The 26,027-nt window shown below is 43.8% G+C and overlaps 1 protein-coding gene across 1 annotated transcript in view; it reads right to left on the reverse strand.

Moving 5' to 3' along the window:
* Window positions 1-26,027, reverse strand: part of ddx39b (DEAD (Asp-Glu-Ala-Asp) box polypeptide 39B) — a 52,196-nt gene that overhangs the window by 5,617 nt on the left and 20,552 nt on the right. Inside the window, exons 7-10 of the mRNA XM_072259224.1 lie at window positions 13,343-13,474; window positions 11,979-12,088; window positions 1,527-1,671; window positions 339-486 (exon numbers count right to left, since the gene is read on the reverse strand). Of these exons, the coding sequence (XP_072115325.1) occupies window positions 339-486; window positions 1,527-1,671; window positions 11,979-12,088; window positions 13,343-13,474 (535 nt within the window). The remainder of the gene's footprint in view (window positions 1-338; window positions 487-1,526; window positions 1,672-11,978; window positions 12,089-13,342; window positions 13,475-26,027) is intronic.

Genomic DNA, 26,027 nt, shown 5'->3' on the forward strand with positions numbered 1-26,027 from the left:
TCTGTCTTCCACTGTGATTAACCAATCGTCCATCCAAACTAGTACATCACCCCGAACTCCATGCATCCTTATTTCACATAAGTCTTTTAAGCGGCACCTTTTGGAATGCCCTTTCAGCCTAGATCATCCAACACTTAGTTGCCCACATCCATTAGACCATAAGACATAGAAGCAGAATTGCATTGACTCCCATCTGGCCCATTGAGTCTGCTCCGCCATTCAATCATGGCTGATCCTTTTTTTTAAATCTCCTCCTCAACCCCGTGACTGTCCAAAGGCCTTTTCCTCCCCACACTCATCCTTCCCAATCCCTCTGTGGGAATGTGCTTGGCACTTACTGTATGAGGAGATATCGATCTCATCGGGCAGCTCACTGATGTTCACCTCGAACCGGTCCTGCACGTCGTTCAGGATCTTGGCATCATTCTCATCTGACACAAAGGTGATGGCCAGCCCCTTGGTCCCAAACCGACCAGCTCTCGCCACCTACGTCATAGGCAGTGTTATTCACAAGTTTAGTAAATGAGGCCAGATGGGAGTCAATGTAATTTAACTCACAGTATCATCTTTTGTTACTATAAGGCTTTTTGGGGTAATTTAGCCTTCATTTGAAAGAAAAGTAGTAAAGATTCCACCACATCCCTCGCCCCCAATTCTCTACACCGCACTCCAGTCCAGTTGGTGGCAGTAAATTCTCTACACCGCACTCCAGTCCAGTTGGTGGCAGTAAAGCACCTTTAAGTTGGACTGTCAACCGCCATAAAAATTCAGAAGAAGAAGAAGAAAAATGACCCCAGGTCAGCCGTAGACTGGCATCACATTGGAGATACACTGGCTGTCATGCATCTGTCTCTGTGTGGATGACCCCCACCACACTGACATGGATTCCCAGCGATGGGGACTCCCACACGCCGACTGAGAAGAAACATTCAATCCTTTGGCCTGCATCAACATCGCCCTCCCAGCACACATAAAATGCTGGAGGAACTCAGCGTCCATGAAGGGGAATACAGAATCGATGTTTCTGGCCGAGAGCCTTCATCAGGACTGGAAAGGAAGGGGTCAGAAGTCAGAATAAGGAGGTGAGAGAGAGGAAGGAATACTCTGCCCCTGATTTCCACCATGCCTCAAATTTACCTGGTCTATCTCTGACACTTCTCTCCCATTTCTTTATGTCTAGCCACATCTCTAGAGACAGATGATATGCTCAACAAATGTACTGGCTCCCACAGGTATCCTGACTATAACCTCTTCCCAGTCTGTCACTTGTAAAGATACTATTTATTCCTGGGATATTGCCTTCCCAAGCCCAGTCAGCCCAATGTTGGTGTGCAAGGCCAGTGGGTACAAAGAATGGTACATACAGCACTGGAACAGGCCCTGTAGTCCATGGGCATGACGACAAGCTAACTAATCCCACCTCCAACCAAGGAAATCCATCCATTTGTATGAAGGAATGAGCGCAAAGTTCACAGCAGTCAAATGAATGGTGCCACACTCCAGTGACAGACTGAAGGGCACAGTACCCTGTGCAAGTAGGTGTCTGAGTCTTCCGGCATGTCGTAGTTGAACACGATGTTCACCCGCTCTATGTCCATACCCCGGCCGAACAGATTGGTGGCGACCAGTATCCGCCGCTGGAAATCCTTGAATTGTTGGTATCGGGACAGCCTGCAGAAATAAAGAAAACAAATCACAGGGGAAAATTCAGAGTTGGACTTGGCGATTAAAGCAAAACCCTGTCGTAGATGGAAAGTAGATAGAAACTTCAGCTTTGGGAATAAGATTTACAGATTTCAATTTCTGAGGACACTTGGAACAAAATTTTTAAATTGGTTAATACCTCATCGTTATGTGCCCGTCATTCCCTTCTACAATTTAAGTGGTTCATAGAGCTCATATGTCTAAAGACAAGCTGTCCTGTTTTTATTCAGAGATATCTTCCTTTTGTGATAGATGGAGAAGCTTTATTAATGCATATGTTTTGGACTTGTCCGGGTCTTGAAAAATATTGGAAGGAAGTATTTCAAACTTTTTTGGTGCTTTTTAAAGTAAATTTTAAACCTAATCCTTTGACTGCCTTATTTGGAGGAAATGATATTATTTTGGAGACACACGATCTGCATATTTTGGCCTTTGTTTCTCTCATAGCCAGGAGGGCATTGTTGTTTAAGTGGAAGGGTGCCACTTCGCCTACCAATACTCATTAGCTACATATTATGTCTTGCTTAAGTTTAGAGAAGATTGGCTTTTCAATTTCTGAATCTAGACAAGATCTTTGAACATTGTGGGGACCTTTTTTGAATTATTTTCAAAACCTTTGATTTGCTATTAAGCACAGATGTTGGCTAATAATATGTTTTACTATCTGCTAAAGGTTTCTTCCTTTTTTTTTTAACCTAACAGCTGTGTTTTTTTCTGGTAGTGGGTTTAGATATTTTATATAATAAAATTATCTCTTTTCAATATTATGTTTAAATTTAATTTTATATGGATATGGGGTAATCACACTTTATCTGTGATTTCAATATATTGTAATCAATATATAGTATATATCCTACTGTACTCTGTATTTTTTATGTAAGAAATTAATAAAAATATTGAAAAAAAAATCTTCAGCTTCATCGTTGTCTCCCAGAAAAGGGACACTGGAATTTCCTGCTGCAACCATTGACAGATAAATCCTTTCTGTCAGGAAAGGTGCGGCCATCACTTGAGGCAAAGGGCAGGGCAGCTGAATTGTCCACTGACAGTAGACAGAGAGGGGATGGGAAGTTGGTCAAGTACACATTGAAGTCAATGAGGTAAAAAGGCTCTTCAGCCCACTATGCCCATAGTATCATAAGCAGTATTAGATCATGTAGGCCGTTGCATTTGCTTTGCCATGCCATCATGGCTGATTTATTATTTCCCTCAAACCCATTCGCCTGTCTTCTCCCCATAACCTTTGATGCCTTTACTAATTAAATACCTATCAACTTTCGCTTTAAATAGACCAAATGACTTGGCCTCCATAGCCATGTGGCAATGAATTCCACAAATACACTACTCTCTGGCTAAAGAAATTCCTCATCTCTGTTCTAAAGCGACGTCCTTTTCTTCACGATTGAGAGCATCCTCTACACTTCCACTCTATTTAGGCCTTTAATATTTAGTAGGTTTCAATGAGACCCTACCCTTCAACCTTCTAAGCTCCACTGAGTACCGTCTTGCAGAGCGGTCATCGTGGGAGAAGTCATCATTGGATTGGTCTGAGTCAGAGTGGTAAGGCTTTAACTCAACAGGGTTTTGATGAGAATAGGTGGAGGCAAGGTAAGTAGGTAAGTTCATTAATTATTTCTTATTTAACTTGTGAGAGAATAGGGGGTATGTCTACAGGACCAGTGTTCTGTTCTGGGTGTCAGATGTGGGATTTCCAGGAGACTACCAGCATCCCAGCCACCTGATGTCCACATCTACAGCAAGTGCATCGAGATGCAACTCCTTAGAGACTGTGCTCAGGAACTGGAGCTGCAGCTCTATGATCTTTGGCTTGTTAGGGCAAGTGAAGAGATGATAGACAGGAACTACAAGGAGGTGGTCACCCCAAGGTTACAGGAGACAGATAAATGGGTGACTATCAGGAGAGGGAAGGGAGAAAGTCAGATAGTGGAGAGCACCCCTGTGGCCATCCCCCTCAACAATAAGTACTCTATTTTGAGTACTGCTGGGGGGTGGGGACCTACCAGGGGAAGCAACAACAGCCATCCCTCTGGCACTGAATCTAACCCTGTGGCTCTGGAGGGTAGGGAACTGAAGAGGATGGCAGCAGTAATAGGGGACTGTAGGCAATACGGTAGACATGAAGAAGAAACACGAATGGTAGTGTGCCTCCCATGTGCCAGGGACTGCAATGTTTCTGAACACGTCCAGAAAAGGGAGGGAGAGAGGTTATAGTACATATTGGTACCAATGACACAGGTATAAAAAAGGGAGGAGGTCCTGAAAACAGAATACAAGGAATTAGGAAGGAAGTTGAGAAGCTGGACTTCAGGGGTAGCAATCTCGGGATTGCCGCCTGTGCCACGCGACAGTGAGGATAGGAATAGAATAAGGTGGCAGATACAGTGGCATACAAAAGTCTGGGTACCCCTGGTCAAAATTTCTGTTATTGTGAATAATTAAGTGGGTAGAAGATGAACTGATCTCCAAAAGTCATAAAGTTAAAGATGAAACATTCTTTTCAACATTTTAAGCAAGATTAGTGTATTATTTTTGTTTTGTACAATTTTAAGAGTGAAAAAAGGAAAGGAGCACCATGCAGAAGTTTGGGCACCCCAAGAGATAACTTTTACCAAGGTCTCAGACCTTAAGTAGTTTGTTAGGGCTATGGTTTGTTCACAATCATCGTTAGGAAAAGCCAGGTGATGCAAATTTCAAAGCTTTATAAATACCCTGACTCCTCAAACCTTGTCCCAACAATCAGCAGCCATGGGCTCCTCTAAGCAGCTGCCTAGCACTCTGAAAATTAAAATAAATGATCTCCACAAAGCAGGAGAAGGCTAGAAGAAGATAACAAAGCGTTTTTAGGTAGCCGTTTCCTCAGTTCGTAATGTAATTAAGAAATGGCAGGAATGGTGGAGGTCAAGTTGAGGTCTGGAAGACCAAGAAAACTTTCCAAGAGAACTGCTCATAGGATGCTAGAAAGGCAAATCAAAACCCCCGTTTGACTGCAAAAGACCTTCAGGAAGATTTAGCAGACTCTAGAGTGGTGGTGCACTGTTCTACTATGCAGCAACACCTGCACAGATATGACCTTCATGGAAGAGTCGTCAGAAGAAAACCTTTCCTGCGTCCTCACCACAAAATTCAGCGTCAGAAGTTTGCAAAGGAACATCTAAACAAGCCTGATGCATTTTGGAAACAAGTCCTGTGGAATGATTAAGTTAAAATAGAACTTTTGGTCGCAATGAGCAAAGGTATGTTTGGAGAAAAAGAGTGCAGAATTTCATGAAAAGAACACCTCTCCAACTGTTAAGCACGGGGGTGGATCGATCATGCTTTGGGCTTGTGTTGCAGCCAGTGGCATGGGGAACATTTCACCAGTAGAGGGAAGAACGAATTCAATTAAATACCAGCAAATTCTGGAAGCGAACATCACACCGTCTGTAAAAAAGCTGAAGATGAAAAGAGGATGGCTTCTACAACAGGATAATGATCCTAAACATACCTCAAAATCCACAATGGACTACCTCAAGAGGTGCAAGCTGAAGGTTTTGCCATGGCTCTCTCAGTCTCCTGTCCTAAACATCATCGAAAATCTGTGGATAGACCTCAAAAGAGCAATGCATGCAAGACGGCCCAAGAATCTCACAGAACTAAAAGCCTTTTGCAAAGAAGAATGGGTGAAAATCCCACAAACAAAAATTGAAAGACTCTTAGCTGGCTACAGAAAGCATTTACAAGCTGTGATACTTGCCAAATGGGGTGTTACTAAGTACTGACCATGCAGGGTGCCCAAACTTTTGCTTCGGGCCCTTTTCCTTTTTTGTTATTTTGAAACTGGAAATAAAAAAGTAATCTTCTTTAAAATATTAAAGGAAGGTCTCATCTTTAACTTTATGCCTTTTGGAAATCAGTTCATCTTTTACTCGCTTAGATATTCACAGCAACAGAAATTTTGACCAGGGGGGCCCAAAAGTTTGCATGCCACTGTAAGTGTGTGGAAGGGGGCCGGGGTTCCAATTTCTGGATAATTGAAATCTCTCTTGGGGCATATGTGACCAGTACAAAAGGGACAGGATGCACTTGAATCAGAGAGGGACCAATATTCTTGTGGGCAGTGTTACTATAGCCGTTGGGAGTAGTTTAAACAAATATGGAAGGGGAACGGGAACCAGTATTATAGAGCTGAGGATTAGCCAGCAGGTCTACAAGTAGATGATGGATGTGACATGAATGTAAGGAAGGACAAGCCAGTGATTGGGTACAAATGCAGACAGAGCAAAAAGTTAAATTGTACCAGAGACAAAATTCAAAAGGGCGAAGGAAGGTGTTGTGCTTAATTGCATGCCTAGCATTTGGGATAAGGTGGATGAATTTGTGGCGCAATTACAGATTGATCGGTATGACGTTGTAGGCATCCCTGAGTCATGGCTGAAAAAAGGCCATAGTTGGGAGCTTAACATCAAAGGATATACTTTGTATCTCAAGGACAGGCAGGAAGGCATAGGCAGCTGTGTGGCTCTGCTGGTAAGAGATGGAATTACATCTTTAAAAAGAAATGACATAGGGTAAGAGAATGTTGGTGGGTGGAGTTAAGAAACTGCAAGAGTAAAAAAACACACATTATGGGAATTATAAATAGGCCTCCAAATAGTAGCTAAGATATGGGGTTGAGATTGCAAAGGGAGCTGGAAAAGACACTTAATAAGGGTAATGTCACAATTGTAATGCAGAACTTCAATACGCAAGGGGATTAGGAAAATCAGGTTGGTGCCGGATCGCAAGGGAGGGAGTTTGTTGAATGCCTGCAAGATGGATTTTTAGAGCAGCTTGTGCCTGAGCCTACCCAGGAAAAGGCTACCTTAGATTGGGTGTTGGGTAACAACCCAGATCTTATGAGGGAGCTTAAAGTAAAAGAACCCTCAAGAGGCAGTGATCATAATGTGATAGAATTCATACTGCGAGTTGAAAGGAGAAGCATAAGTCACATGTATCAGTATCGCAATGGAATAAAGGGAATTACATGAGTAAGGAGCTTGCCCAGGAGGATTGGAGGAGGATAGTGGCGGGGTTGACAGCAGACAAGAGGTAGCTGAAATTTCTGGGAATGGTTCACAAGAAACATGTCTCACTGAAGTTGTTCTCAAATGGCAGAGGTAGGCAACAGTGGCTGAGAAGGGAATTTAAGGACTGCATAAAAGCCAAGGAAAGGACATATAAGATAGCGAAAGTGAGTGGGAAATTGGATGGTTGGGAAGCTTTTAAAATCCAACAAAAGGCAACTAAAAAACTAGGAAGGGGAAAGATTAAATATGACGGCACACTATATATAGGCATCCGTTAGCCTCATGAGACCATGGATATGCGCCTTGGAAGGTTTCCAGGGCGCAGGCCTGGGCAAGGTTGTATGGCAGACCGGCAGTTGCCCATGCTGCAAGTTTCCCCTCTCCACGCCACCAATGTTGTCCAAGGGAAGGGCATTAGGACCCATACAGCGGTGTCATCGCAGGGCAATGTGTGCTTAAGTGCCTTGCTCAAGGACACAACACGCTGCCTCAGCCAAGGCTCGAACTAGTGACCTTCAGATCACTAGACGAATGCCTTAACCACTTGGCCATGCGCCAACACACTAGCCAATAATATAAAGCAAGGTACTAAAGGTTTTTTTTTTGAATACATAAAGAGTAAAAGGGAGGTGAGAGTTGATATTGGACCACTGGAAAATGGTGCTGGTGAAATAGCAATGAGAGACAAAGAGATGGCAGATGAACTTATTGAGTATTTTGCATCAGGCTTCACTGTGGAAGACGCTAGCAGTATGCCAGAGGTCTGTGAGTGTCAGGGAGCAGGAGCGAGTGCCATTGCTATTACAAAGGAAAAAGTGCTCGGCAAACTCAAAGGTCTTATGGTAGATAAGTCACCTGGACCAGATGGACTACATACCCATGTCCTGAGAGAGGTTGAAGAGATAACGGATGCGTTGGTTATGACCTTTCAAGAATCACTTGATTCTGGCATGGTCCCAGAGGACTGGTAGATTGCAAATGTACTTCCACGCTTTAAGAAGGGAGGATGGCAAAAGAAAGGAAATTATAGGCCAGTTAGCCTAACCTCAGTGACTGGAAAAGCGTTGGGGTCTATTAATTAAGAATGAGGTTCCAGGGTACATGGAGACTAATGATAAAATAAGTCAAAGTCAGCATGGTTTCTGTAAAGAGAAATCTTGCCTGACAAATCTGCTCGAGTTCTTCAAGGAAGTAACAAGCAGGATGGACAAAGGAGATGCAATGGATGTCATTTACTTATTTTCAGAAGGCATTTGATAAGGTGTCATACATGAAGCTGCTTAACAAGATAAAATCCTATGGCATAACAGGAAAGATACTGGCGGGGATAGAGGAATGGCTGACAGGCAGGAAGCAGTGAGTGGGAATAAAGGTAGCCTTTTCTGGTTGGCTGTCAGTGACTAGTGGTGTTCCTCAGGGGTCAGTACTAGGACCGCCACTTTTCACATTGTTTGTCAGTGATTTGGATAATGGAATTGATGGCTTTGTGGTAAAATTTGTGAATGATATGAAGCTAGGTGCAGGGGTAGGTACTGTTGGGAAAAAATAAGGCAGATGGAACATAGTGTTGGGAAATGTACGATAATGCACTTTGGTAAAAGGAACAATAGTGCGGACTATTATCTAAATGGGGAGAATATTCAAACATCAGAGGTGTAGTGGGATTTAGGAGTCCTCATATAAGACTCCCAGATGGTTAATTTACAGGTTGAGTCTGTGGTAAAGAAGACAAACGCAATGTTGGCATTTATTTCAAAGGGAATAGAATATAAAAGCAAGGAGATAATGCTGAGCCTTTATAAGACACTAGTCAGGCCACGCTTGGGAGTATCGTCAACGGGTTTGGACCCATATCTCTGAAAGGATGTGTTGTCATTGGAGAGACTCCAGAGGACATTCAAAAGGATTATTCCAGGAATGAAGGGGTTAACATATGAGGAGCGTTTGGCAGCTTTGGGCCTGTACTCACTGGAATTTAGAAAATGCAGGGGATCTCATTGAACCAAATGTTGAAAGGACTAGATAAGGTCGATGTGGAGAGGATATTTCCTATGGTGGGGGTATCCAGAACTAGAAGGCACAGCCTCAAAATTGAAAGCCAACTTTTTAGACGAAAGGTAAGGAGGAATCTTTTTTAGCAAGAGAGTAATGAATCTGTGGAATGCTCCACCACAGACGGCGGTGGAGGCCAAGTCCATGGGTATATTTAAAGCGGAAGTTGATAGTTTCCTGAATGGTCAGGGCATCAAAGGATATGGTGAGAAGGCTGCTGTATGAGGCTGAGTGGGATATGAGTATAGCCATGATGGAATGGTGGATCAGACTTGATGGGCCAAATGGCCTAATTCTGCTCCTATGTATTATGGTCTTCTGGTCTTAATATCTCCCTCATGTTCCCCTTACACATTTTACCTTTACTCAGGGCTGTCCTACCCAATGGCAGTAGAAAACACTTGCTTGCATTTACTCCCAAGTACAGTATACCTTTCATAATTTTGTATACCTCTATCAAATCTACTATCATTCTCATATGCTCTAAAGAATAAAATCCCAAACTATTCAACCTTTCCATATAACTCAGTCCTCAATTCCTGGCAACTTCCTTGTAAATTTTGCATCTTTCAGTCTATAGATATCTTTCCTGTTGGTAGGTGACCTGAACTGGTAAGGGATGATTTAATAGAAGCTTTAAATATAGAAGGTAAATGATAGTGTGGATGGAGAGAAGTAATGACTATGTGGTTGGGGAATCAGGCAGGAACAGAAGATAGAAGACTAAATGCTCTGGAGTGAAGAACAGAGAAATGGAATACCTTGTACAGATCACTCCCAGGTTATGAAGCCTGACCTATGACCATCCCTACATGCCAATGACCTCCCATAATATTATTACATTCAAAAGGCCAATATACGAGCTCTAGTTTCCTCTCTCTCCACTTTTAGCAATTGTCCTTTGTTATCAAATGTGTGCTTTTGATATCATTCGTTACAAGCATGGTTACCATGTTATGTGATTTTTTTTGTTCTGTATTCTGACTGGTTTAATCACTGCCTGGCATGGAGACTCACAGGAACACAAGAGGTTACAGAATGGTGCTCTCAGCCAGTCCCATCAGGAATATAGCTCACCCACCATTGGGGCATCTACAAAAGGTGACTTTCATCATTGGGATCTCCCAGCATCCAGACAGTGCCTTCTGCTTGATGTTGCCATCAGTCAGGAAGTACAGTAGGTTGAAGACCCACACCTGAAAGTTCAACAGCAGCTTTGCTCCCACTGCTATCAGCTTCTAGAACCAACCTGAAAATAAATCCACAGCACTACCTCAGACTACATTGCCTTCAACTTGCACTGTTGCTTTATGCCTATTTTTGTTTATTTTTGTTGTGAAAGTCATGTATAATGATATATATATATAGTCGGCACGGTAATATAGTGGTTAGCACAACGCTTTGTCATACGGGTGACCCGGGTTCAATTTCCACCGCTGCCCGTCAGGATTTTGTACGTTCTCCCCACGATTGCATGTTTCTCCTCTGAGTGCTCCTGTTTCATCCCACAGTGCAAATGGTCATTGTAAATTGTCCTGTGATTAGGCTGGGGTTAAATGAAGGGTTGCTAGGCGGCGTGGCTCAAAGGGCTGCAAGGGCCTATTCCACACTGTATCTCATTATGTAAATAAATATTTAATTTGATGTGATGTATGTGTGTCCTGTTTATAATGTTCTCTGCTACTCCAAAAACGCAGCTTTCATGGCATTTATACTCTGTGTAAGACCACAAGATATAAAAGCAGAATCGGGCCATTCAGCCCAATGTGTCTGCTTTGCCATTCCATCATGATGATTTATTTTCATATGATTTATTTAATTTCCCTCTCAACACCATTCTGTTGGCTTTTCCATAACCCCTGATGTCCAAGAACCTATCAACTTCCACTTTAAATATACTCAATGACTTGGCCTCCACAGTGGCCTGTGGCAATGAATTCCATAGATTCATCACCCCCTGACTAAAGGAATTCCTCATCTTTGTTCCAAAGGAACGTCGTTCTACTCCGAGGCTGTGCCCGCCGTCCCAGACTCTCCAACCATTGAAAACTACAGAAAACATCATCTCCATGTCCACTCTATCTAGGCCTTCATCAGCCACTTGTGACAATGAACATGAACTATTTTTCAACTTGTGGACACCTGTTAAAAAAAGTAAGCTGTTTGTTACCCAGGGACAGCTGTAATTTTGAATATCAAGCAGACAGATACCTGTTAATCAATATTGAAGAATTAATGGTGAACACATGAAATTAGTCCACAGATCAGCCATGATGTCACAGTGACAGAAACAGCATTGTGGGGCTATTGTGCACATTGCTTGTCAGCCTTTGTTTGTGTGTAGTTTTTCATTGATACTATTGTAGTTCTCTAATCTGCTTCATATGCCCGCAAGAAAGTCAATCTCAGGGTAGTATATGGTGGCATATACATACTTAGACAATAAATTAACTTGGAATTGCCTCCTCCTGTTACCATACACCTCTGTTCTGCTGGGAACAGAACCTTTGCTCTTTTTTGGAGCAGAAGAAAACACTTGAAGGCATTGCTTAACATTAGGCTTTTAACGTTTTCAGCGTTGGAGGGAGGGAAATGGGGAAAGTGGGGTGGGGGGGGGAGGAAATCCAGAATGGAGGCTCAATAGAAACAGAAACAGGTAAGTTTTAAAAGACAATATTTTCAAAGAGGGAAGACTGTAGATGCTAGAATCTGAAGCAATAAGCAATCTAACTCAGTGGGTCAAGCAGCAGCTATGAGGGAAAGGAATGTTGATGTTTCAGATCAAAACCCTGAACCTGGACAAAATCTTCAGGGCTCTTTCAAAGACCCAACACAGGTATGCTGAGACAAAATGTCTGCTCCAGGCTCTATTCTCTTGCTAATTTATTTATTTAGCGATACAGCAGGGTAACAGGCCCTTCCGGCCCAATTACACCCATGTGACCAACTAATCCACGAGCATTTACTTCTTTGGAATGTCAGATGAAATTGGAGCATTCGGAGGAAACCCGGGCAATCACGTATGAGCTCCTTACGGAGGGAATTGAACCAGGTTGCCTAGTGCTGTAATATCGTTGTGCTATCCACTAAGCTACTGTGCCGCCATCACAGCCTGCACCCCCACTCCCCACCCCACTGACCATCTGGGTCACTAACCTTTCCTCCTGCGGCATGCCTCTGTGGATGGCTATGGCGGGAAAGTTCTGCTCCACCAAGAGCTGCGCCAGAGCAATGCAACGCTGCACCGATTTCACAAAGATCACCACCTGCAAAGAAACAAAAGCTGGTTAATCAGAGAAGCCCAGAGCAGCCGCTGCCTGACTGGATGAGCATGATCTGATAACCATCAAGAAGTCCATACTAACAAGGGCAAAGCAGCCCACCAGACCATTACCCACCAAATAAAACATTAATTCCGTCCTCTACAGGTTCAGAACTACTGCAGTATGTACCACTTACAAAATCCACCACAGCCGCTCCATCGAGATTTCTATAGCAGACAGTACCCAAACCCATAACTTCTCCATTTGTTATTTGCTTTTCCCCTGTACTTCATCTATACACTTGTATTTTGAAATGATCTGTACGGATGGCATACAAAACTAAGATTTTCAACTGCATCTAAGCACATGTGACAACAATCAACCAATTCCAATGGAAAGCAGGCACCATGAGAATCTGCAAACCAATTTGTCTCACACATTAACTGGGAAATGTACCTTTGGTCCTTAGGGAAAAAAACTGAGGAAAGCACTCATCATCATCATTATGTGTCATGTGGCCTACCATGGTCTCATGACCATGATTGTCCTTGGCAAATTTTTCTGCAACAGTGAAGTGGTTTGCCATTGCCGCCTTCTGGGCAGTGCCTTTACAAGATGGTGAACCCCAGCCATTATCAATACTCTTCACAGACTGTCTGCCTGGTGTCAGTGGTCACATAACCAGGTCTTGTGATATGTACCAGCTGCTCCACCATCTGCTCCCATGGCTTCACGTGACCCTGATCAGGGGGCTAAGCAGGTGCTACACCTTGCTCAAGGGTGACCTGCAGGCTAGCGGAGAGAAGGAGCACCCTACTCCCTTGGTAGAGACATATCTCCACCACGGCACCCACAGGAAAGCATAACAGGGCTATAAGAACAAAAAACATTCCATCTTAAAAGCTTCTTCTGTCAGGCAGTTGATCTGGTCAGCCATTCTAGTGCTCCCCTCCGCCCCCTCTATGTATTACAACAGTCACTGCACTGCACTGCAAACACTTTATACCAGTTTTTATGGTACTGTTTATATTGCAACTGCATGTTGGTATTTATGTATTTACTCTGCATAACGTGTTGCTGGGCCAAATGTAAATATACGAATTCTAGTGCAGGGAACGAGCCCAAGAGACATCAGTCATCCTTTCATTCAGATGCCAGGACTGCCCTACCTCCATTCCCACACAGTATTAAACGACAATAAGACCTGACCCAGTCAAATGAAAGGGGAAGGGTGGGGATGGGGTGTCTCGTCTCTACCTGGTTGAATTCCAGCACATCCAGCAGGTCAAAGAGCTTCCGGTTCTTCTCATTGTCCTTCAGCTTCACGTAGTACTGCTGCAGGCCGTGCAGAGTGAGCTTCGTCTCATCGTCCACAAAGATCTCCATTGGCTGCGGAGCAAATTACCCTGCCATTAAATGCACACCCCCCTCCGAACTGCTCCCAGCCCCTCACTCCCCCATCACCCTCACGCGCCCCCCTCCCCACGACTACTCCATGAACCGTCCAAATCTGCCCTGTTGTTCCAAATGCAGTGAGGAAGTCAGTCTTGTACTAATGACGGGCTGAGCAATGCCAACAACAAGGGTCACTAACTCCTTGGCAGCTGGACATCTGAACTTCAATTACAGCTCTAGCCCACCCTGAACCATTTCTGCTGGGGTTGAAAGGCATTATTACCATTATAATGCTCATGCTGGGAGTGATGTCTTTAGAACAAAGGCATTCCAATCAACAAAGATTGGACAGATCAAATCAAAATCATTTTCACTGGGAGCATATTTTTGTGTAACAGACTGGTTCTCTATCCCTTAGTACAGTGGTCCCCAACCTCCGGGCCGCGAAGCATGCAGTGGTGCAGTGGTAGCCGGGACACACCCAGCACATCTTTAAGAAAAAAGCCGAAGCAAACAAGCTAATTAATTAGGTGCCGCCCGGCACGGTTTATTTCGGCTTTTTCCTTAAAGATGTGCTGGGTGTGTCCCGGCTACCACTGCATCACTGCATGCTTCGCAGCCTGGAGTTTGGGGACCACTACCTTAGTAGCAATTAGATCTCCTGGTTGTAAATAAGAGTGCGCAGTCTTAAAATTAAGAGTTGGGTGATGACAAGACACACTTCTTCACACAACACAGAAAGAGAAAAGGTCATTAGATTCAAGGTGGTCTTTCAATAACTTCAAAGCCTGCAGTAGAAAATAGTGGGCACTCAGTCCTGCCCTGTCATTTCAATATGATCAAAGTTGATCTACGCTGGTGTCTTCTGTGTCACTTTAAATATTTGTGATCACCTGGTCTCTAACGCCCTCAGGGGCAGATCCAGCTCCAGATTTAAATGGCCAGCCCATTATTTGTAAGTTACGACTTTGTTTGCAACTCTCCCGCTGGTAAAAACATCTCAACCACGTGAAGGCCCTTCAGTATCTTGAATGTTTAAATTACGCAACCTTTCATCTTCTTAACTCCAGGGAACATGGAGACACACTGCCTGATTTAATGGACCTTTGCTTGTGAGATTGTTAGGTGCAAGTGAACCGAAGCTAGTGGCTGGAGCCCGTTTCAGAGCAGCCATGATTCAGCTCAATGACAGGAAAGGCCAACAGGTCCAGCTCCTTGTTCCAATGCTCCCAGATTCTTATTTGCTTCTGACGTTCAGCGTAAACTGGGATCTTGTGTGCAAAGCACATAATTAACACCAGGCAACTTTTCAAGTGTTGCAAGCTCTAGAAATCATCCACTAGGAACCACAGTGTCGATCTGCATGCATCAGGGAGGACCAGGACTTCAGCATTCTCTGCATTTAATCCATCCTTTGCATAGTGATGATCTTCTCTCACTCAACAGCCATCAATGCTCCAGGAGTTAACAACCATAGTGACTGCCTTGGGGATGGTTGGACCTCTCTATGTTGATGATATTCAATACGAAAAGGCCAGAGATCCCAGTACAGCCTTTCAGAAAGGTGCATTTCTCAAGTTCTTCTAACGTGGCTCCCCTAAGGAAAGGCAAGAGCCATGAAGGGCATCTTCCCCAAAGGTTTCTGACCTCTATCAAGGTGGAGCGGGAAAGCAGTGGGAAAAGCCTGAAACTTCAGTGTTGGAGCAAACATAGGAGCAGGACTATGTCACATGGTCTCTCCATTCTGCTCTGCCACTCATTGCCAAATCCAATCCTAATCTACCTCTTCACCAATCCTTTATTTTAGGTATTAGCGATACAGTGTGGAGTAGGCACCTCTGGCTCTTACAGCCACACCTCTCCAGCAATCCACAACTCCAATTAACCTTAACCTAATCACAGGACAACTTACAGTAATGAAATAACCTACCCGGTTTGTCTTTGGACTGAGGGAGGAACCTGGAGCACCCGGGAAAAACTCATGCATTCCACAGGGAGGACATATAGAGACTCCTTACAGAACGGCATCGGAATTGACCTCTAAACTCCGGAACGCCCTGAGCTGTAACAGGGTTCACTTATTGCTATGCTACCATTGTGCCCATCCTCTGGGTCCAAAACTCACCCAATGAAATCAAAATGTCCCTGAGAAACATTGTACATTTCAATGAAAGCACTAATCTCCTCAACCTTTATGAACTAAAATGGGGCACAGGGCTTCAGGTGCAGTCAACTGCAAAGCCTTTACTCTGCATCAATGCTTTCCTGTTGTTGCAGTAAAGACCAACACACTACTGGCCTTGCCAACCCCTGCCACTGGCGATGGCAGAGGCAGCTACATGAAGGACATTTAAGACATTCTAGGATAGCCATATGGATGAAATAAAAAAAAGGAGGGCTGTGAGGGAGGGAAAGGTTATATTGATCTTAGAGTAGGTCACAACTGGGCTGAAGGACAAGTACCATCTTGTTGTGTGTTCTAATACTCCTCTCCGCGCTCTGTAGCGCATCGGGTGGCGACCTTGCCATTTCTTTAGCATTTTGGCCGAGTTGCTAGCTTGATGCTCAACCCAGCATGAATGGAAAGTGTGCAAGGCACCGGCCGGATTTGAACCCAGGACCACTCTCCTCGAAGTCTGGTGCTGATGCCACTACAACACAGGCTGGCTCATTTTATGTTCTACTCGCCTATTGCTTAGAGGGCTCCTGGATCCTGTTGCTTGCTATATTTGCTTGTCTCCGATCTTTTGGTGGAAATGGCTAATACAAGGGGGGCCTAATTTTAAGGTGATTGGAGAAAAGTTAGGGGGGAGGGGGGCGTCAGAGGTAAATTTGTTATGTTCACACTTTATTCCATTGTAAAGCACTTTGAACACATGTTCAGATAAAAAGTGTTCCATAAATAAGCTGTTATTGTTATTATTATACTCAGAGTGGTGGGTGTGTGGAACGCCCTGCCACAGGTAGAGGCAGGGACATTAGATAGGCACACATATAATAGAAAAGTGCAGACCTACGTAGGAGGGAAGGGTTACATTGATCTTAGAGTAAGTTAAAGCATCAGCATGACATTGTAGGCCAAAGGACCTGTACCGTGCCCTAATGTCCTATGTTCTACCAGCCCAATAACTTTGTGATTTGCTTACAGGGACTCCTGAATCCTGTTGCTCACTATATTTGATGGTCTCCAATCTTCTGACACTTCCACCCCCTTGACAGAATATCAGCTACACTGAGGCAGGGCGATGACTGCGTGCTTGTGAACAATGAACCTGCCAGCACTCACAATGATTCAAGCAGGAGTGAAGCTCAAGGGACCTGATCATATCTGGGGCGGTTCAGTACATTGGAAATACATTTGCCCTTGGCAAGCTGCTTGTCAGCAGTTTGGAAAGTGCCTCTCAAATCATTTCTGGCTTCAATGGCAAACCTTCACAGCGATGATTGGGCATAAAAACACTGGAGATCTTCACTCTTAAGTTTGGGTTAGGTGGATCAAGTGTTCATCTTATACCCAGGACCACTGACTGGCATCTCAAGGATGGCTGTTTAGAGCAAGGGTGGCATTGACCGAGGTGCCTGCTCACATAGCTAACAGTGGCTTGTGGTGGGAGGGGGTGCCTCACGCCACTCACCACTGCCCCCAGCCTGATGATGGAGGGAGGAAAGAATAAAGTGGAGATGGGGGGAGCTGGGGAATAACAAACATTCAGCAAAGCCACAGAGTGGAGAGAAATGCTATCGACAACCCCCCCGGGACCTGGTCCAATGTATGGAAACTGAGTTAAGGAAATCAAAGAGTTTGAAAAAGATTGTTTTGTCCTTCGAGTTAAGCAAACCAGAACATACGGTAAATTAAATGTACATACTTTGTAAGTAATACAAATTATACATCTCTAGTTAAAAGGGTTTCATCGCTGACACGTTCTGACTCAAGGGTCACAGCACAGAAACGGGCTGCTGAGCGCAACTGGTTCCCAGACTGGGTTTATGTGCAATACCCCTTCCTCCTCCTGCATCTGATTACCCTCCTGCATTACCCTGGTAAAGTCAATTTCATTCACATTAGAAACTATGCAAAGTTACTAGACGTTGAAACTGATAACCACCCCTTCCCAATGCTGTGAATGGCAAGAAAAGCAGACCTTTTGAATGGCAAAACAGCCTCTCCCCCTTATTACTTATACAAACATAGTAATTGTTCTTCTTTAGCAAGCTGATAAGAAGAGAAAAAAAATTACTGTAACTGGTGAAAGGGAGAAAGTTCTGGTGCTTGATGGAACTATGTTTGTACATATTTTGGACTTCAGAATTTAATGAAAGGGCAGCTTCTTTGTATGTGGGTGTCTATTAAGCACATGTTTATAATCTGGGAGTGGGGGGAGAATGGCTTGTAGCCAACTAAAGTTTCCACTCTGATGTATTACATCCCCATTCAGCGAACACCAGGAGAGTGGAGGATGCATTGGGAGAGGAAAACAGAAACAAAATCCAGGAAACTATTCCATGGCCAGTGAGGAGGGTCCTTGAGTTTTCATGGGCAGGAACTTTTAGGTAGGACATTTGACTGCTGAGCTGAAGGAGAATGAGGAGCAGGCAATGTACAAACCATTATCCAGACAGCAAACATTGTGATCATCTCCAAAGAAACAAAGCATCCAAGGAAGCAGATACTCCATTCATCTCCAGGGCAACCAAACAATAAGCAAAGGATCGGGAAATATTTAATGGTAGACAAGGGTGTGTAGTATTAACTTCACACGTGTTTGATCTGCTCACACTTGGCACCTCTGCACTCATGCTGAAGGAGTGGTTAAAGCCTAGGGCAATTCCTGTAAAGTGAGGTGGCCCCTTAAATCACTGGTACTGGCTACCAAGGTAATCGGTATCAGAGAGGCAGCAGGATAGGTCACGATGAAGCAGAGGGATATGGGGGTTACAAGGGGTAATAGTACTCAGGGATACTCCACATTGTCCGTCTCAATCCCCTTACCTGGCTCTCTGCCCTGGTGTTCGAGGGAGCTCCAAGGGGCCGGCCTCAGAGTGAAGGGGTCTGAGGCAAGGAGGAATATCCTCAGCCAGAGGGTGGGTGTGGGGGCAGATGTGTGAGTCTATGGAATTCCTCTTTTGTCTCAGTCCCCCTTCATCTATGGATCTACGGTGTGGAGGCCAAGTCACTGTGTGCATTTAAAGCAGAGATGGAAAAATTCATGCTTGGTAAGGAGATTAAGGGGAGGACAGTGTATGGGTTGGAGAAAAAATACTAGTTGTGATACAATGATGGAGAAGACTCAATGGGACAAATAGCCTAATTTTGTTCCTACATCTTATGGGCTCCTGCTAACCAATGACCACAGGTCCAGCAGCTTGCCTCCATGCAGCATACTTAATGTAATACATAAGTATGTTTTAAAAAAAGACATACATTATGCCCAAGCCTTCAAACATTAATACAGGAGTGAATGGTCTATAGAGAAATCACTTGGTGGAAGAAGATGCAACACCTCCTCCTTGCCCATTCCCAACAGGAGACCTCATATGTGTAGCACTGAAAGGAATGTCTGAGGTCTTCCCATCCGGTTTGCAAAATCCCACAAACAATTTTCAGATGAAAAAACAAAGTCTGTTGTGGCTCCTTAAAACAAGAAGGAAACCTGCTATAAAGGCCAGAAAAGCCCAGCAGCTAAGCATCAACTTTGTACAGAAGGAGAAAAAGTTCAGTGGGCATGTACTAGGGGGGTAAAATTCGGACAGTGTTGATTCCACAGAGAAAACACGGGAGATTTTGTTTCCAGTAAAGCAGGAGGATAAAAACCATCAGAAATGTCAGTGATGTTCATCCCTCCCACACTGTTCAAGCTTGGGCAGGCTGTAGACAATGAACAAGTTCCAAAAGAATGGAGCTCCAAAGGTCATGAAAGAATGAGCAGGGCTTTAGTTCCTCTTCCTGCTCTGAAAATAATCCAAACCCTTGCCTTTAATGCATGGCTTCACATAACACTGTTCAAGCAAAAGGGATCTTTCTTGGTGATGAATATTTCTAAATCTGCTGGGTGCACGAGTGAGGTACCTAAAGAGGAAGGAGAAAGATCATTGAAAGACTGGGGTGGGGGGGGGGGGTGGCATTGAGGATTTTGTGCATCTGGCATAGAAAAACATTCATTTCGAGAGGGCTACATCATAAAAGCAAAGATATAATGCTGAGGCTTTATATGTCACTATGTGTTTATTCAGTGGAATAAAGGAAATTACAATGGCATGAGAGGGAAACTGGCCGAAGTTGACTGGAAAGAGACACTAGCAGGAAGGACAGCAGAACAGCAATGGCTGGAGTTTCTGCGAAAAATGAAGGAAGTGCAAGACAGATGTATTTCAAATAAGAAGAAATTTTTGAATGGAAGAAGGACACTACATTAATGATTTAGATGAACGGATTAAAAGTAACATTAGCAAATTTGCAGATGATGCAAAGCTGGGTGGCAGTGTGAAGTGTGCGGAGGATGTTGTGATAATGCAGGATGACTTGGACAGGTTAGGTGAGTGGGCAGATGCAGTTTACTGTGGATAAATGTGAGGTTATCCACTTTGGTGGGAAGAACAGGAAGGCAAATTACTATTTGAATGGTGTCAAGTTAGGAAAAGGGGAAATACAACGAGATCTAGGTGTCCTTGTTCATCAGTCACTGAAAGTAAGCATGTAGGTACAGCAGGCAGTGAAGGAAGCTAATGGTATGTTGGCCTTCATAACAAGGGGAGTTGAGTATAGGAGCAAAGAGGTCCTTCTGCATTTGTACAGGGCCCTGGTGAGACCACACCTGGAGTATTGTGTTCAGTTCTGGTCTCCAAATTTGAGGAAGGACATTCTTGCATTTTTGAGGGAGTGCAACGTAGGTTCACGAGGTTAATTCCCGGGATGGCGGGACTGTCATACGTTGAAAGATTGGAGCGACTTGACTTGTATACACTGGAATTTAGAAGGATGAGAGGGGATCTGATTGAAACATATAAGATTATTAAGGGATTGGACACGCTAGAGGCAGGAAACATGTTCCCGATGTTGGAGGAGTCCAGAACCAGAGGCCGCAATTTGAGAATAAGGGGTAGGCCATTTAGAACGGAGTTGAGGGAAAACTTTTTCACCCAGAGGGTTGTGGATCTGTGGAATTTGCTCTGCCTCAGAAGGCAGTGGAGGCCGATTCTCTGGATGCTTTCAAGAAAGAGTTAGATAGATCTCTTAATGATAGCGGAGTCAAGGGATATGGGGAGAAGGCAGGAACGGGGTACTGACTGTGGATGATCAGCCATGATCACAGTGAATGCCAGTGCTGGCTCGAGGGGCCGAATGACCTACTCCTGCACCTAATGTCTATTGTCTACCATGGCTGACAAATTAAGTCAGAGCCAAAGTAAAAGCAAAAGAGAGGGCATACAAGGAAGCCAAAGCTAGTGGGAAGAAAGAGGATTGGGAAGCTTTTAAAAACTTTCAGAAGGAAACTAAGAAGGTCATTAGGAAGGAATTATTAAAGGAACCTGGCGACTAATATCAAAAATGATACCAAAGGCTTTTTTTTTTAAGTATATAAAGGGTAAAAGGGAGTTGAGGATAGATATAGGACCAATAGAAAATGACGCTGGAGATATTGTAATGAGAGACACAGAGATGGCAGAGGAACTGAATGCGTATTTTGCATCAATGTTCACAGTGGAAGACACCTGCAGTATACCGGACATTCAGGAGTGTCAGGGAAATTAAGTACGTGCAGTGAAAATTACAACTGAGAAGGTGCTTAGGAAGCTTATTTGTCTGAGAGTGGATAAATCTCCTGGACCTGATGGAATGCACCCTTGGGTTCTGAAGGAAGCAGCTAGAAAGATTGTAGAGCTATTAACAGTGATCCTTGAAGAATCAATCGATTCTGGCATTGTACCGGATTTCTGTAAAATTGTAAATGTTAGTCCGCTATTTAAGAAGGGTGGGAGGCAGCAAAAGGGAAACTATAGACCCATTAGTCTGACATGAGTGGTTGGGAAGTTGTTGGAATCGATTGTTAGGGATGAGATTATGGAGTACCTGGAGGCTCATGACAAGATAGGCCAAAGCCTGAATGGTTCCCTGAAATGAAAATCCTGCCTGACTAACCCACTACAATTTTTTGAGGAAATTACAAGCTGGGTAGACAAAGGTGATGCAGTAGATGTGGTGTACTTGGATTTTCAGAAGGCCTTTGACAAGGTGCCGCACATGAGGCTGCTTAGCAAGATAACAGCCCATGGAATTACAGGGAAGTTACTAGCGTGGGTGGAGCATTGATTGATTGGCAGAAAAAACAGTGGGAATAAAGGGATCCTATTATGGCTTGGTTGCCAGTTACCAGTGGAGTTCCACAGAGGTTGGTGTTTGGACCACTACTTTTTAGGATATATGTCAGTGATTTGGTCTATGGAATAATGGATTTGTGGCTAAATTTGCCAATGATACAAAGATAGGTGGAGGAGGAGTGAGTAGTGTTGAGGAAACAGAGAGCCTGCAGAGAGACTTAGATAGTTTAGGGAATGGGCAAAGAAGTGGCAAATGAAATACAATGTTGAAAAGTATATGATCATGCACTTTGGTGGAAGAAATAAACAGGCAGACTATTATTTAGATGGGGAGAGAATTCAAAATGCAGAGATACAAAGGAACTTGAGAGTCCTTGTGTAAGATACCCTAAAGATTAACCTCCAGGTTGAGTCAGTGGGGAAAAAGGCGAATGCAATGTTGGCATCCATTTCTAGAGGTATAGAATATAAGATCAGGGCTGTGATGTTGAGGCTCTATAAGGCACTCGTGAGACCACACTTGGGGTATTGTGTGCAGTTTTGGGCTCATTTTAGAAAGGATATATTGACATTGGAGAGGGGTCGGAGAAGATTCACGGGAATGATTCCAGGAATGAAAGGTTTACCGTATGAGGAATGTCTGGCAGCTCCTGGGCTGTATTCCCTGGAGTTCAGGAGGATGAGGGAGGATCTCATAGAAACAGTCCAAATGTTAAAAGGCCTTGACAGATTAGATTATGATAGGGGATTCTAGGGCAAGAAGGGACGACTTCAGGATTGAAGGACGTCCATCTAGAACTGAGATGCAGAGGGTGGTAAATCTGTGGAATTTGTTGCCACAAGTGGCTGCGAAGGCCATGTTATTGGGTGTATTTAAAGCAGAAACAGATAGGTTCTTGATTAGCTAGGGTATCAAAGGGTATGGGGAGTGGGGATGACTGGAAGAATTGGATCAGCCCATGATTGAATGGCAGAGCAGACTCGATGGGCTGAATGGCCTGCCCTCGCTCTTATATCTTATGGTCATTGGTCAGACCACACTTTATTGTGAGCAGTTCTGGGCCCCATCATCTAAACAGAGATGTCCTGGCAGCAGGGAAGTTCCATGGGGGGTTTATGAGAATGATCCTGTAATGAAAGAGTTAACACGAGGAGTATTTGATGGCACTGGGCCCTTACTCACTGGAGTTTAGATGAATTGGGGGGGGGGGGGAATCTCAATGAAACCAACAAATATTGAAAGGCTGTGACAGAGTGGACATGGAGAGGATGATTCTATAGCGGCAAAGTTTCCAATCTTGGACCAAAGTGCACAGCCTCAGTATACAAGGATGTCCCTTTCAAACAGAGATGAAGAGAAATTTATTTAGCCACCGGGTGGTGAGTCTGTGGAGCTCATTTTCACAGATGGCTGAAGAGACTGGAGCAGAGGTTGATAGATTCTTGGGCCTCAAAGTTTATAGGGAGAAGGCAGGAAAATGGGGGTTGAAAGGGAAAGTAAATCATCCATGATCAAATGACAGAGCAGATTTGATGGGCCAAATGGCCTAATACTGCTTTTATGATTTAAGGTCTGATTGACAAAGTTTAAGGACCTACTCCTACTCGCTAATTCATCAATCATGGTTTTGCAAGTTCAAGACTCAGTTTTGAATAGTATTTAACTACCTGTTATTTCCCACAGCCGCAACAGACTGGCTGAGTAATTATTCTACATGCGTCAGTGAGGGTAGAAACAGGATGATTTGGCAGATTAATATGTGCCTGAGAAACTGGTGCAGGGGACAGGGCCTCAGGTTCTTGGATCATTGGGATCTCTTCTGAGGGAGGTATGACATACAGCATTCAAAAGTGATGGGTTGCACCTGAACCCGCGGGGATCAATATTCTCGCAGACAGGTTTGTTTAAACTGTTAGGAAGGGTTTAAACATTTGACAGGGGGTGAGTACCAGAGCAAAGCGACTCAGGAAAGGATAGATGGTTTAAAAAAAAGCAAAGGTAGCGTGCAGCCAGACTGACAGGAAGGTCAAGCGAAAGATAGGACAAAATTGCAGCTAGCAGGGTGAGAATCAGTGCATTTAAGGATGCAGAATCAAAAGGGGTAGCAAATACAGTACTCAACGTTTTATATCTCAATGCATGAAGTATATCAAGTAAAGAGGATAATCTTGTTGCACTTTTACGGATTGTCAGTTATGATGCTGTAGCCATCACTGAATCATGGCTGAAGGATGGTTGTAGCTGGGAGCTGAATGTCCAAGGTTACACATTATATCAGAGGAATAGGAGGGTAGGCAGAGCGGGTGGTGTGGCTCTATTGATAAAGAATGGCATCAAATCAGTAGAAAGATGTGACATAGGATTGGAAGATGTTGAATCCTTGTGTGTCGAGCTAAGAAACTGCAAGAGTAAGTGGCATTTATATACAAACCTCCAAATACAAATGTAGTAGCTGGGATGTGGACTACAGATTACAATGGGAAATAGAAAAGGCGTGTCAAAAGGGCAATGTTATGATAGTCGTGGGAGATCTAACATGAAGATAGATTGGAAAAATCAGGTTGGTAATGGATCTCAAGAGAGTGAATTTGTTGAATGCCTAAGAGATGGCTTTTTAGAGCAGTTGACATTCAGCCTACTAGAGCATCAACTATACTGGATTGGATGTTATGTAATGAACTGGAGGCAATTAGGGATCTTAAGGCAAAGGAACCCTTAGGAGCCAGTGATCACAATATGATTGAGTTCAACTTGAAATTTGATAGGGAGAAAGTAAAGAATAACGTGCAGTATTTTAGTGGAGTAAAGGAAAATACAGTGGTATGAGAGAGGAGTTGGCCAAAGTAAATTGGAAGGAGATACTGGCAGGGATGACAGCAAAGCAGCAATGGCTTGAGTTTCTAGGAAAAAAGAGAATAGATGTATTTCAAAAACAAAGAAATACCCAAATGACAAAATAGTACAACGTGACTGAGTAAAGAGAGTGTATACACCAAAACAAAAATTAGCAGGAAGACAGAGGATATGGTTATATAGGATTGGAAAGCTTTTAAAAACCTACAGAAAGCAACTAGAAGAATCATTAGGAGGGAAAAGATGAAATTTGAAAGCAAGCTAGTAAACAACATCAAGGTGGATAGAAAAAGCTTTTTCAAGCACGAGAATGGATATAGGACCGATTGAAAATGAGGTCGGAGAAATAATAATGGGGACAAAGAGGTGGCAGATGAACTAAATGAATAATTTGCACCAGTCTTCACTGTAGAAGGCATTGGCAGTGCGTCAGGTGTTGAAGGATGAGAGGGAAGAGAAGTGAGTGCAGTTACTATTACAAGGGAGAAGGTGCTCAAAAAGCTGAAAGACCCAAAGGTGCAAAGTCACCTGGATCAGATGAACTGCACCCTAGATGAACTTCCACTCTTTAATAAAGGAGGAAGGCAGAAGAAAGGAAATTCGCCTGATCTCAGTATTTGAGAAGATTTTGAAGTCAATTATTGAGGATGAGGTTATGATGTACTTGGTGACACAGGATATGATAGGGCAAAGCTAGTATGGTTTCCTTAAGGGGAAATCTTCCCTGACGTATCTGCTGGAATCCTGCACGGAGATGACAAATCAGATAAAGGGGATGCAGTGGATGTTGTATACCTGGACTTTCAGAAGGTCTTTGACAAGGTGCCACACGGGAGGCTACTTACGAAGTTCAGAGCCCGTCATATTACAAGAAGTTTACTGGCATAGATAGCACACTGTCCGATTGGTAGGAGACAGCGAGTGGGAATAAAAGGATCCCTTTCTGGTTGGCCGCCAGTGACTTGTGGTGTTCCGCAGGGGTCCGTGTTGGGACTGCTTCTTTTTATGCTGTATATAAATGATTAAGATGATGGAATAGATGGCTTTGTTGCTCAGTTGGCAGGTGATTCGAAGATTGGTGGAGGAGCAGGTAGCATTGAAGAAGCAGGAAGGCTGTAGAAGAACTTAATGGGCAAGAAAGTGGCAAATGAAATACAACGTTGGAAAATGCAAGGTCATGCACTTCAGTAGTAGAAATAAATGTGCAGACTATTTTCTAGAATTCAAGAGCAGAGATAGATGGTGAGGCTTTATAAGGCACTGGTGAGGCTTCACCTTGAGTACTGTGAACAGTTTTGGGCTCCTCATCTAAGCAAAGATGTGCTGGCACTGGAGAGGGTTCAGAGGAGATTCATAAGGACGATTCTGGGAATT

The sequence above is a fragment of the Mobula birostris genome, chromosome 5, assembly GCF_030028105.1.
Source record: "Mobula birostris isolate sMobBir1 chromosome 5, sMobBir1.hap1, whole genome shotgun sequence".
NCBI lineage: Eukaryota > Metazoa > Chordata > Chondrichthyes > Myliobatiformes > Myliobatidae > Mobula > Mobula birostris.